The sequence below is a fragment of the Capra hircus genome, chromosome 22 (assembly GCF_001704415.2).
Source record: "Capra hircus breed San Clemente chromosome 22, ASM170441v1, whole genome shotgun sequence".
NCBI lineage: Eukaryota > Metazoa > Chordata > Mammalia > Artiodactyla > Bovidae > Capra > Capra hircus.
Window position 1 is genome coordinate 39,141,303 of NC_030829.1, and position 13,007 is coordinate 39,154,309.

General features: G+C 44.3%; 1 protein-coding gene across 4 annotated transcripts in view; it reads right to left on the minus strand.

Moving 5' to 3' along the window:
* Window positions 1–13,007, minus strand: part of PTPRG (protein tyrosine phosphatase, receptor type G) — a 772,648-nt gene that overhangs the window by 130,417 nt on the left and 629,224 nt on the right. For all 4 annotated transcript variants that reach the window (XM_018066932.1, XM_018066935.1, XM_018066931.1 and 1 more), the window contains exon 8: window positions 12,810–13,002. In XM_018066932.1, the coding sequence (XP_017922421.1) occupies window positions 12,810–13,002 (193 nt within the window). The remainder of the gene's footprint in view (window positions 1–12,809; window positions 13,003–13,007) is intronic.

Here is a 13,007-nt window from a genome sequence, read left to right on the forward strand (position 1 = left end):
TTGAGTCCTCATCAGGGAATGAGATTCCACACGCCTCAATTAAAAATTCCACACACCACAAATAAAAAAGGATCCTGCATGCCACAAGAAAGACTGAAGATCCCATGCACTGTAGCTAAGACCTGGCACAGCTCAGTAAACGAGTAAACAAATAGTTAAACACACACACACACACACACCCCCAGCAGCAGCAGCAGCAGCCACAGTCCTCCAAACACTCGGGTTTGACTTTCCCACATTCTGCTCATCCGGACCTCTCCCTCTTCCTTGGAGTCTTTGTGTCTGCATGATATCCGTCTTCCTCTGAGAGCTAAAGGCCAGGGGAGGTACCTCTGTCCTGTGCAGGAAATAGCATTGTTCAGCCTGCCGCTAAGGGAGGTGGCCAAGTTCAGAGTGACGCATCATCCCAGTCCTGCCTACGAAGAGCTGCCTCTCAGACCCTGGGTGCAAGGCTGGATTCCATGTGCCCGAGAGCCCTTCCCTCTGTCCCAACATTAACATGCTGTGCTTGTCAGCCAAAAGGGCACAGTGGACCTATCCCACTTTAAACTGAGCACAGCATCGTTTCTCCACGATACCTCTTAACTTCACCTGCAGTCTTGCTCTAAGTTATGGGTTGCAACGGAGGGTCGGTACCAGAAAGCAGGGTGCAGGCCTGAGGTGGGCAAATGCCCAGTGCCCTGAGACTGAAGCTGGGCCTTCTCTTGACTAGTCTCCTAGTTTCCACGGCTGACATGATGTTACAGTCTCGTTTATCATGAAGAAACAGTGGACTCATTGGAAAAGATGCTGATGCTGAGAAAAACTGAGGGCAAGAGGAGAAGCAGGCAACAGAGGATGAGATGGTTGGACAGCATCACCAACTCAATGGACATGAGTTTGCACAAACTCTGGGAGATGGTGAAGAAGAGGAAAACCTGGTGTGCTGCAGTCCATGGGGTCGCAAAGAGGCAGACAGAACTTAGTGACTGAACAACAAAAGCTGTCCTCAGTATTGGGAGACTTTTCTAAACACCACTCACGATCTAAGATCCCATGAGCTATCTTTTTTAAGTGATCCCAATGGCCATGTCAACAGATCAACTAGTGAGCCACACTGATGTGCTTAGCCAGGCTTTTATTTAAATCTTTGATTCTAGATGACTATGACTCTGCAAGTCACAGTGCTTGAAGTCACACTCCTTTGCTTGAACTTGGTCCTTAAAGTACTTTTCCGCTTAGAATTAGGGATCACTCAGGTACCGACTATATCTAAAAGGAGTGTTCTGGCTCTCACCTCACATTCACGTTACTAGCTCTGAATCTGATTTCTGGCACCTGCGTTTCTTACTTGTTTCGCCTCAAGGAAGCCACTGATGTGCTCCACTGGTTGAATTCCAGCCTTGTTTCAATCTCTACATGTGGCACCCGTACCGACAGGTCATTTGATAAGGATGGCCCTCTCTGGTCTGGTCCAGGGTCTTCCACTGAGGACTGGCCTCAAGCAGACCCTCCTGGCCTTGGGTAGGAGGACCCAAGAGATCAGAAATGACACTTACACTGGAGAGACCAGGATGTGATCAAGCAGTGCTCCTAGTGGGCCCCAGGGGGGAACTCACCTGCACAGCATTTGGGAACAACAGCCCCACTTCTGCCTCCTAGCTACCCCCTCCCCACCCCTGGGCACACAGATCCATATGCTCCAAGGAGCTGGGCTTCTAGCTGAATGGCGAAAACCAACAGTTTGAGATGCTCCGTATACTCCTCATGGAGAAGGCTCCTCTCTTCTCAGAAGCCGTTTTTTGCATGGAAACCACGGGGCTCTGTGCACTTGATAGACAACACCTGTTAGCACTCAGTATCAATGGGCAGACAGCACCTTCTCTACCACAGTGGTACACGACATGGGCCAAGATGCTTGTGTGGGTCCAAACCAGTGCTCTGGAATCACAAAACCAGTCCCGAGAGGACCCAGGAGTGAAGCCAGGAACTGTGACGACCCCTGGCTGTGCTTGGAAAGAAAGAGAAAAAGATGGGGACTTCCCTGGCGGCCTGGTGACTAAGACTCTGCATTCCCAATGCAGGGAGCCCAGGCTGGATCCCTGGTCAGGGGACTAGATGCCGCATGCCACAACTAAAACACCCCCAGGGTGGCACCTAAGACCTAGTGCAGCCAAATAAATAGGTAAGTTTTTTTTTTCTTTTTAAGAGAGAGAAAAAAAATGATTCCAGAGGCCTCATCGTGGGCTCCCGCCCTGTGCCTTTACACACAGTCTCAGGCGCTGGGGTGTGACAGCCCTGCTTACACCCTCAGAAAGCCAAGGGTTCTGGCCATGTTTCTTGTACCCAAAGAAAAATTGACCTCAAGGAGCCTGTGTTTGCTCATGGAAGAATGAATGAAGAATGGAGCAGATAAATCATCCGTCTCCCAGCTACCCTCCTCGCATGACTCCGCGGGGACGCACGCAGGCATCTTGGCGCCTCCTGCTTCTTGGGCTGTGAACCACTAGTTAGCGACAGAAAGGGGAAGTATGTCGCTCTGGAAGGAAGGATGCTGGTGGCCTTTATTAACTTCCAGGCTGTGGTTCGCAAGCACCATAGCACCCACACAGACAAACCCAATGTCACGGAAGGTTTTTTCTAGAGGGCAGGGAAAAGCTGAAGCTGTGAGAGGGTGATTATGTCAGCCCTGAAGGTGAAACTATGCCTACCTGCCTGGAGACAGAGGATTCAGTAATTAGCGGATATCGATAAAGTGTGAAAATGACAGACGGCTGCTGGCGTCTGGTACCAGTATCAGCTCAGCAGCTCCCAAGCCATAAAGCGGATCTGCCAGGGAGCACCCTGAACCAGCGTCTGACTCATTTGGGGCCTCCTTCCCTCTGCTTTTGGCAGTAGTGGAGGAGTTGAGTAGCATGGTTGTTCCTTGGGACTGAGAGGAAAGCCTTCTTTACATGGTGTTGTCATGCCTTTCCAAATCTTAGAGGCTTTTCTGATTTCAGGTCCTGGGAAAGGTGTGAAGTGCTCACTGGCTAAGTTGTGTCCGACTCTACGTGATCCGATGGACTATAGCCTGCCAGGTTCCTCGGTTTGTGGGATTCTCCAGGCAAGAATACTGGAGTGAGTTGTTATTTCCTCCTTCAGGGAATCTTCCTGACCCAGGGATCTGAACACACGTCTCCTGTGTCTCCTGCACTGCAGGCGGATTCTTTATCATGGAAGCACTGGGGAAGCCTGGGAGAGGTGCGGAACGCTACTCCAAGTGCCTGGCCTAGCTCCCCCCGTTACAGCACCTAGTCTGGGCTAGATTATAAATGTCTCAATTGTGCCAATTCTTGCAGCAAGCATTCTTTTACTCCTGGCCACCTGGCATGTACAGATTCGCTCCATCCATCCATTCCAGCATTTCCTATGGAGCTAACAGTGAGCACTGTACCCACTCTCTAACAAAGAAAAAGCAACACAAAACAAAAGAACAATTTTACCACTTATGGAGCTTGTAAGGTAGTGGGAGAGCTAGGTATTAGGGGAAAAAAACACACAAGTGAATGTAAAATTTCGATGTTGAGAAGTGCTACAAAAGGGTACCAATGCCTTGACAGTATCTGGGCCGAGGTACACTGTCTCACGTAAAAGTCAGGGAAGGAAATGTGATTATTAGCTCCATGCTACAGAAAGGAAACGGAGGCTTAGATATTTACCAGAGCAAAGACATGTAGGAGTAAACGACTGGTCTGGAATTTGAGTCCGGATGTGCTTGACTTCAAAATCTACATTCTTACCCACCAGTCTTATATTGTCTCCCCATTCATTCATTCAACGAACAGTAACTGTTTGCTTATGTTTAGGAACTGTCAGGTCCTGTTGATTCAAAGATGCACAAAATCCTCAGTCTAGGAGGCTCTACCATCCCCATCAAGTGGGTTCACTGACCCTCCCTGGGAGCAACCCTGTGATCAAGGCCTCAGCAGCCCCTGCCTTGAGGACTTAAGATAACCTGTCAAAAGTAAGCCAAGCAGATAAAGAGAGTCCAGTGATGCCTTTCAGGAAGATAAACTTGATCTTTAGGAAGGGTATCTGATTGCCGCAAGGACGTTTAGTTTTAAAGCTCCTTCATTCAGAGAAAGAGTAATAAGCTGTGCTGCTCAAGCCACCTGATGACATTTAAAAACAGAGGCCACTGCTTGCGGATTCATAGGGGAGCTGGCAGTCCCTCGTGAAATATAAAGAACACTGTATCTGAACACAAAGGGATCTGGGTTCACGTCTCAGTTCTACTGCCTTTGCTGGGAGGCTCTGGATGACCACCTGTTCTCTCGGAATCTCAGATACCTCATCTGTTAAACAGTAACACTGCATTTCTCTCTTTGCTTGCCTCCACCAACCCTCCATCCACAGTGTTAGTAAACATTAGAGACTCTACAACAAAATGCAACCCTAACAGACAACTTTTACCTTCATCCGGATTGTCCTCATCCAAGCAATGTCATCCTGCCAGGAGGAGTATTTCTATCAGCCTCCAGCTGTCTTGCCAATTTCACCCCATGTCCTCTGCAAACATTTCTCACCCAACAGTCAATGATGGGTTTAAAAACCTGGTCAGATGGTTCCACAGCCCTGCTTAGCACCCTTCAAAGGCATCCCATGGTTATAGGAACACAGTCTTAAGTCTTCCCTTACCAAGGAAGGTCTTTCAAGATCTCACCTTCACTGGTTCCTATGCCTCAGGCAGGGCCTTTGCAAAGGACTTTCCCCTCTCAGAACTTTGTAGACTAGCCCACCAGTTGGACCATAGAGAAGGCTAAGTGCTGAAGAATTGATGCTTTCAAACTGTGGTGCTAGAGAAGACTCTTGAGAGTCCCTTGGACTGCAAGGAGATCAAACCAGTCAATTCTAAAGAAAATCAACCCTGAACATTCATTGGAAGGACTGATGCTGAAGATGAAGTTGTAATATTTTGGCCTCCTGATGCAAAGAGCCGACTCGTTGGAAAAGACCATGATGCTGGGAAAGACTGAAGGGCAGGAGGAGAAGGGGATGACAGAGGATGAGATGGTTGGATGCCATCACCGACTCAATGGACAAGCAAACTGTGGGAGACAGTGAAGGACCGGGAAGGCTGGAGTGCTACAGTCCATGGAGTCACAGAGTTAGACACAACTGAGCGATGGAACAACCACTCTATCAAGGGAAGCTTGCTTCCCCACGGCCTCACTACACTCTGCCACTCCTAGCAAACCACCCAATTTGATCTGCAGAAGAATACTGGAGCTTTATCACTGGTTGACCTGTTCGTTTCTTTCTTCCCCTTAAAACTTAAGCTCCATAAGAGACTCTTCTCCCTTGTTCAGCCTTATGTCTAGTACCTAATACTTGTTCATAGTAGATGCTCAACAAATATTTGATAAATGAATGTGAATCTTGACAAAGGCTGTTTTGAGGATTAAATAAAACAAGTATGAATGGAAAAGGCCAGTATAGAATCTGGTCCATGAAAACCCCTATGTAACCATAGGTGCAGCAGGCACAGCTCCTAGAGAAAGCTCTTCGTTGTAGATGAAGTTGCCTGAGACATGAAAAGAAATTCACTGCCTACAAACATGAGCCCAAAGTAGTTAAAGCTATGGTAAATGTCAAGTGTCAACTTTATGCCAACCAATCAAAGGAAACTTTTACCAACTCTCTACCTATTCACATAAAATTAATCATCATGGGATATCTGAGCATGAAAAAGTGTTTGATAGAACATGGTATGACCTTCAACAGCATGAGAACCCAGAATCTGAGAGAACAGCATTGAAACATATACATTACCATATGTAAAGTAGACATCCAGTGGTTGGTTGATATATGACACAGGGAACCAAAGCCAGTGCTCTGGGACAACCTAGAGGGGTGGCGTGGGCAGGCCGGTGGGAGGGGAGATCAAGAGGGAGGGGACACGTGTAGATCTATGGCTGATTCATGTTGATGTATGGCAAAACCCGTAATATTGTAAAGTAATTATCCTCCAATTAAAAAGAAAAGAAATAAAGTATGAGAAGCCAGGATGTTGGACAGTCTTAAAAAACCAGCTGTATTTTTTTCTTTTTTAACTTCTTTCTTAATCACTTTCAAGATGGGCATGGCAACCTACTCTAGCATTCTTGCCTGGAGAATCCCCATGGACAGAGAAGCCTGGTGGGCTACAGTCCATGGGGTCACAAAGAGTCAGACACAACTGAGCCACTGAAAACAACAGAATAGGAATTTCCCTCCAATTAAACAAAAAGAAAAAAAAAGTATGAGAACCCAGGATGCTGGAGAGTCTTAAAAAACCAGCCTTATTTTTTTTTTCTTTTTACTTCTTTCTTAATCACTTCTAAGAATAAAAAGTAACAGCTAGTAATAGTTACTTTTTAAAGAAAAGTGAAAGTGAAAGTCGCTCAGTCATGTCCAACTCTTTGTGACCCCATGGACTATATACATCCACGGAATTCTACACAGCAGAATACTGGAGTGTATTCCCTTCTCCAATCTTCCCAACCCAGGGATTGAACCCAGGTCTCCCACATTGCGGGCAGATTCTTTCCCAGCTGAGCTACCAAGGAAGCCCAAGAATGCTGGAGTGAGTAACCTATCTCTTCTCCAGTGGATCTTCCCAACAAAGGACATGAACTGGGGTCTCCTGCATTGCAGGCAGATTCTTTATCACCTGAGTTACCAGGGAAGCTACTTTTTAAAGAAGACAGGTAACAATCTTCTTAGGGGCTGCATTTAAATGTTATTTTCCTTATACTTCTCTATGCTGAAACTTTCTAGAAGTACTAAGGTAACTTTTGGGAAGAGTTTCTGGGAGCGCAGCTGCCTACAAAGGAATTAAGTGCTCATATCAGAATTTCTTTTATGAAAATAAACTGATTCAAGCTCATTAATCTGGTGAGTGAAAATGATTAAACTGAAAATAGAACAACATTAATATTTTCTCCCAAAATAGCAGAAAACCATGATTTCAATGTCAAACTCTTTTGAAAAGCAACCATGGATTTACTTCGTTGTTTGCTAATTTGGGTGGAAAACGGGATGCTCTTTCTCAGTGTGTTCTGATTTAAAATAGGCTAGTTACTTAGGCATTCTCACGTTGGTATATGTCCTTAAAAACTGCCTTTTAACCAAGATAGGAAGCAATCTTCAGCACTAAAAATATAGCTAACAAAGAGATTCCTCCATCAGCAAAAACAAAGCAAAAATCATTCTCCAAAAACCGTGGCAGTGGCTTTAGGAGACTGGGTGGGACCCTGGCAGCTCACTGTCCTCTTCCTTTGCTTTCATTACATTATACAATGTCACTTTAATTAAGCCATCAAACCACATTATCAGATCAAGTGGTTTTGATCCCACTGTGGTTTGAACAGGTTTCATTACATTAATAAACCATATGTTTCATGTTGTTGGAAGGAAAGTTATTTTTCTCTGTTCGCTGCTCCAAAAGTCTTCACAATAGACAGTATTCAGCACTTAATCACCGACGTGCTCTTCCACGCGCTCGGGATGTGTTAAGAGGAACTAAAATGACAGCCCATTAAATCTGAAAGTCTATCCAAGTTATTTACTGACAAAGGGCAGAGTGGTGACTTGAATGTCCCGTGAATAATCCCTGAGCCTAAATATTGTTTCCATTTCCTGGAAACTAGAGCTTTATATTTTTTTACAGATGATATCCATTCTAAGTCTATCTCAGGCATCAACAGAAGATTAGATGACTTTTCCCCCTCTTTGGGTGTCACGTGCGGCCATGCATCTCCTGCTCGGGTCTGAAAGCTTGATTCTGCTTTTTCTGTTCCAGTATGTCGGATCATCCTGACAGAAGGGCAGGATGGGGGCACCTTAACTCAGGCAGCCTCCACGGTGCTGCTCAGTGAACACCAGTTGATGATCACAGCCAGCGAAAGAGGGAGGTGAGGCTCAGTCTCCTGAGGCTCTGCTGATACATCTGGAGTGGCAGATGAGCAGATCTTAGGGTAGACTGGTCAGTAAATGGTTACCAAGCTAATAAACCTCTTGCAGCGTCTTGGAAAGGCAGAACCAAGCCATGGACACTTTCACAGTCATGGCCACCATAAAAATACCTTCAAACATGCCTAAGACTGGATTTCTCCATCTAAGTCTGAGCCATCCCTGAGGGCAGGGGTATGTAAACTACTGTTCCGTGGCTAAATCTGGACTGCCGCCTCTTACTACAAATAAAGTTTTATTAGAAGACATTTTCTACACCTACTCATTTATGTGCTGTTTACAGCTGCCTTGATGCTACAGAGGCAGAGCTGAGTAGTTGCAACAAGAGATCACATGGCCCAATATCTGGTCCTAGATTCAAAAAGCTTACTGGGTTTCCCTGGTGACTCAGTGGTAAAGAATCCACCTGCCAGTGTAGGAGACATGGGTTCGATCCCTAATTCAAGAAGATTCTACATTCCACAGAGCAACTAAGTCCAAGGTCACAACTATTGAGTGTACACTCTAAACCCCTGGAGCTGCAACTATAGAAGCCCACATGCCCTAGAGATTTTGCTCCCACTTCTCTCTAGAGAAGCCATTGCAATGAGAATCCCACACACTGCAGCTACACAGCAGCCCCCACTTGCCACAACTGGAGGAAAGCCCACACAGTGATGAAGACCTGGCACAGCCAAAGATAAATAAATAACGGGATCTTCCTTTGTATCCACTCTTCTCCACTCAGGTCACTAAGCTCGATAATCCAAGCCCTCCAGGCTTCCTGATAATTGCGAGCACTGGTGGCTGGCTTTCAGCCTTTGGTGCCATGGAAATATCTGAGTTTTCTTGTGGGGGATACAAGGAGGAGCATTTTGTCAGGTGGACCATGGTTGTATGATATTTAAAACAAATAGAAATATCATTTAAATGCAATAGGGAAGAAAGTTCCCTGGTGGTCCAGTGGCTGACTCTGCGCTCCCAATGTAAGGGGCCTGGGTTCGATCCCTGGTTGGGGAACTAGGTCCCATACACTGCAGTTAAAGAGCTCACACGCTGCAACTAAAAGAACTTGCATGCAACAACTCCAGATTCCACATGCTGCAACTAAAAACATCCAGCGTGCCACAACCAAGACCTGGCACAGCCAAGTAAATAAACACATAAATATTAAAAAAAGACCAGACACATCAGTAGTCATCAGGAAAGTGCAAATCAAAACTAGAAAGAGATACTATTTCATATCCATTAAGATGACTACAACAAAAAAGATATATAACAAGTGTTGGTGAAGATGTGGAGAAATCAGAACCTTCACACGATGCTGACAGGCATGGAGACTGGTACAGCTGCTTTAGGAAAACTGTTCGGCAGTTCTTAAAAAAAAGGAAAACACAGAGTTACCCTATGACGCAGCAATTCTACTCCTAGGATTATGTCCAAGAGAAATGATAACATTCATCCACACAAAAATGTGAACATGAATGTTCAAAGCAGCGATATTCATAACGAACCAAAAGCAGGATCTGTCAATTGACAAATGGATAAGCAAATGTGGTATATCCATACAATGAGGAATAGTTTGTTCATAAAATGAAATGAAATTCTGACACATGTGCAAATATGGATAAATCTTGAAAATATGATGCTAAGTGAAAGAAGCCAGAGACGAAAAAGTCAAGTATTGGAGGATTCCATTTATGTGCAATCTCCCTAACAGGAAACTCCATACAGAAAAAAGCACATTACTGGTTTCCTGGGCCTGGGCAGGAAGCAGGCATGGGAGAAAAAGGAGTGACTGCTAAGAGGGATGGAATTTCTTTTGGGGGTGACAAAAAGTCCTGAAGTAGGTACTTATGATGATCACATAGCTTTGTGAATACAGAATACTACTGAAGGGTGCACTGTAAAAGAATAAACTATATGGCATGCGAATTAAATCTCAATAAAGCTGTTATTTACAAAACTGAAACAGGGATACTATTCAGCAGTAAAAAGAAATGAGATACTGATCTACAACATGGATAAGTCCTAAAACCCTGAAGTCAAGAGCAGAGTTGAGGTTAGGAGAAAGAACTGACTGCGAACAGGCATGAAGGAACTCGCTGGGGTGAAGAGAATGCTCTAAGAGAGGATGTGGTGATGCCTGCACAACTTAAGTTTGATAAAAATCACTGAATTGCACATTCACTACACCTGAACTTTATGATATGTAAATCAGGCCTTGAAAAAAGCATAAAAAAAAAAAAAAGAACACTTTCTTACATCACTGACTGAATTGTAAAGTTGTACATACAGTCATTCTGGGAAACTGGTCAGTATCTAATCAGATCCAAACATACATGTATCCTTTAGGCTGTAGTCATTTTACGACAGGGTGCATAACCAACAGAGACGTGTCCACATGTTGGTTAAAAGGCATGTTCAAGAACTTCCCTGATGGCTAAGACTCCATGCTTCCAATGCAGGAGACCCGGGTTTGATCCCTGGTCAGGGAACTAGGTCCCAACATGCTTCAGTTAAGGGTTCCCAGGCCATAACTGAAAAGATTCCGTGTTTAGCAGCCAAGACCCGGCACAGCCAAACAAATAATTAGAAAACAAAAAAAACTTTCATAATTACCAAAACATGAAAATAAATCTACAAATTCATGTATATTAAAATGGGTAAATTCAGGTACAGTCACACACTGAAATTCAGCCACAAGAACAAACTACAACTACGTGAAATAGCACAGGTGACTCTTCAAAGCAGTGTAAAGCAACCGAAGCAAGACACACACAAGAACTTGGTGAACTGATTCTATTTATATGAAATTGATCAGGAGGCAAGACTATGATCACGGTTATCCTTGGGAATGGGCAGTGACTAGGAATGGGGAGAGCAATGTGCTTTGGGAAGCTGATGTGATGTTAGTTTCTGGATCTGGGTGTGTGTCACTCAAGTATATTCAGTTTCTGAAAAGTTATCAAGTTGTATGCATACTGTGTGTGTACTTTTCTGTAGCTTATACTCCAACACTATGCTAAAAAAATAAAGAAGACTGTGTCTACATCTCTGTCTCTAGAAAGATCACAAAACATTTTAATATTCAAACATCTTAAGTCAGCAATGGATGCACACCATGATCACTGTAACCTTGGAAGATGAAGAACTGATTCCCTCTACCTAAGAATGGGTGCTTGGTTCTGCTCAAAATCAAAGAAAACCCATTTGGTGGAGGATACCGCCCACTCTGACAATTTAACACAATGGAAACCAGTTCCTCTCTAATTTCCTTGGGTAAGAAGGACTATGCACCCTCTCTGCACAGCTGGTATATCAGATGGTCAAGCCCATTTATTAGGAAAGAACTTTGTAACTGTCATAACATCAGCATTTCCAAGCTACCAGATCCTACACTCACTTGTGATATAAATTCCCCATCCTGCAAATGTCCCACCTCTTGCAACACAGTCAGCCCTAAGAGTCCTCCTTTCCCTAAGCATGTTCTCTTGGGAGAAAGCTTTACAGTTTGGCCATTTGCTTTATTTTTAACTTGGATTGAAAAAAAAATAGGCCAAATGAGGTTCTTCATGCCAGTCCAAGCCAAGATATTTTACAAGTTTGCGTGCTTCTCAACCTTCCTGCTGTTCCGAGTTGATAAATGATGCCCTTGACAAAGTGTCAGCCCCAAATTAGTTGATTCTCAATTATGTCTTGATGGAACCTGGCCAGACTAGCTTCTTCGCACCATCCTCTGACAGAACTACACCGACAGGAAGGAGATGATCACATTGTTAAAACTCCCTTTCCTCTTCTTTTAGCTCCTTTGCAGATACATGAGCCTGGAAAATGGGCTCATTCTTATCATCAAAGGGCACATCAATGCAGTTATTTCTGGAATATCAACTCACTCCTCTTGTTCCTATAAAGGTCATATGCCAGTAAACTGGTCCCTTTTATTGGAGGGAGGGGTATGTACACTCCTGAAATAAAGCCCTTGCATATAACTCACAACGCTAAAGATACCACAGTCTACTGTCAACGTCAATAAATGACAAATGCTTCCCACATCACCCAAGCTCACTATTTCAAAGGAGAGAACTGATTTTGGAAAGACCCATCTCTTCAAACCCAAAGGAAATACCTTCTTTTTCCTTCCTCCCTTCCAAATACTGGGTCTTTGACAAGCCTTATTCCTCCAAGAGTTTCCTGAGCTCTGTGATTTTATGACAAATCACAGAGCTTGAAGGCTGGGCTGAGGGTAGAATCAGAGTTTCCAATTTCCTGGGAGAGAAATTCATGACCATTTCCCATGAGAAAGGAGAAATGGAAAAAGATTAGGACACAAGCAAGTTATGAAACTTATGTTTTTCAGATCTGGGAGTTGAACTGTTAAACAATAGATCTAAAAGGTTACGTGATGTCTGGTGGAGGTGGACAGCTGGAGGGGTACTTCTTGCCTAGTATGGAAGTTAGTAAGAAAGCTGAAGACTGGGGTGTTGAAGGCAAGTCTGAGGTCCTGATGTTTGAGCTCAGAGACAAACACCTGATTGCAGCAGGGAAACAGTTAAAAAGTAAGACACCAAAAAGCTTTAACACATCAACGAGTTTAGTGCTGACACTACAAGGTCAAATTACAGAGAGAAGGACTGATATTTCGCTAGTCAAAAGGGCAATTCCGAACATATCTATTTAACTGAAGTTATTCCCACAAATGCTTCTATTTATCACCCAGACAAGTCTCTTTTAGCAGAGAAACATGCTTTTAATGCCAAGTTCCAATTCTTGGCTGGTTCCGAACTCCTTTTCACTTAAAGTAATTTATGATAAGGAAATCTTCCTCTGGGCAAGGGCACTGAATCCAAATGTACCTTTAGAGGCTTCCGTCCCCAGTGGGTTTTCTAAGAAGTCTGTCATGTCGTGGTTCCAGGCGTCACGAACGGCAGACTTGTACACCACCCTGTTATTCAGGCCCTGCTGTGGCCGGAAGTTATTTCTCAGATACTCCACCGACTTGACGTGGTCTTGCTGCTCCGTGGTGAAGATGGAATAAAAAGCCTCGAGCTGAA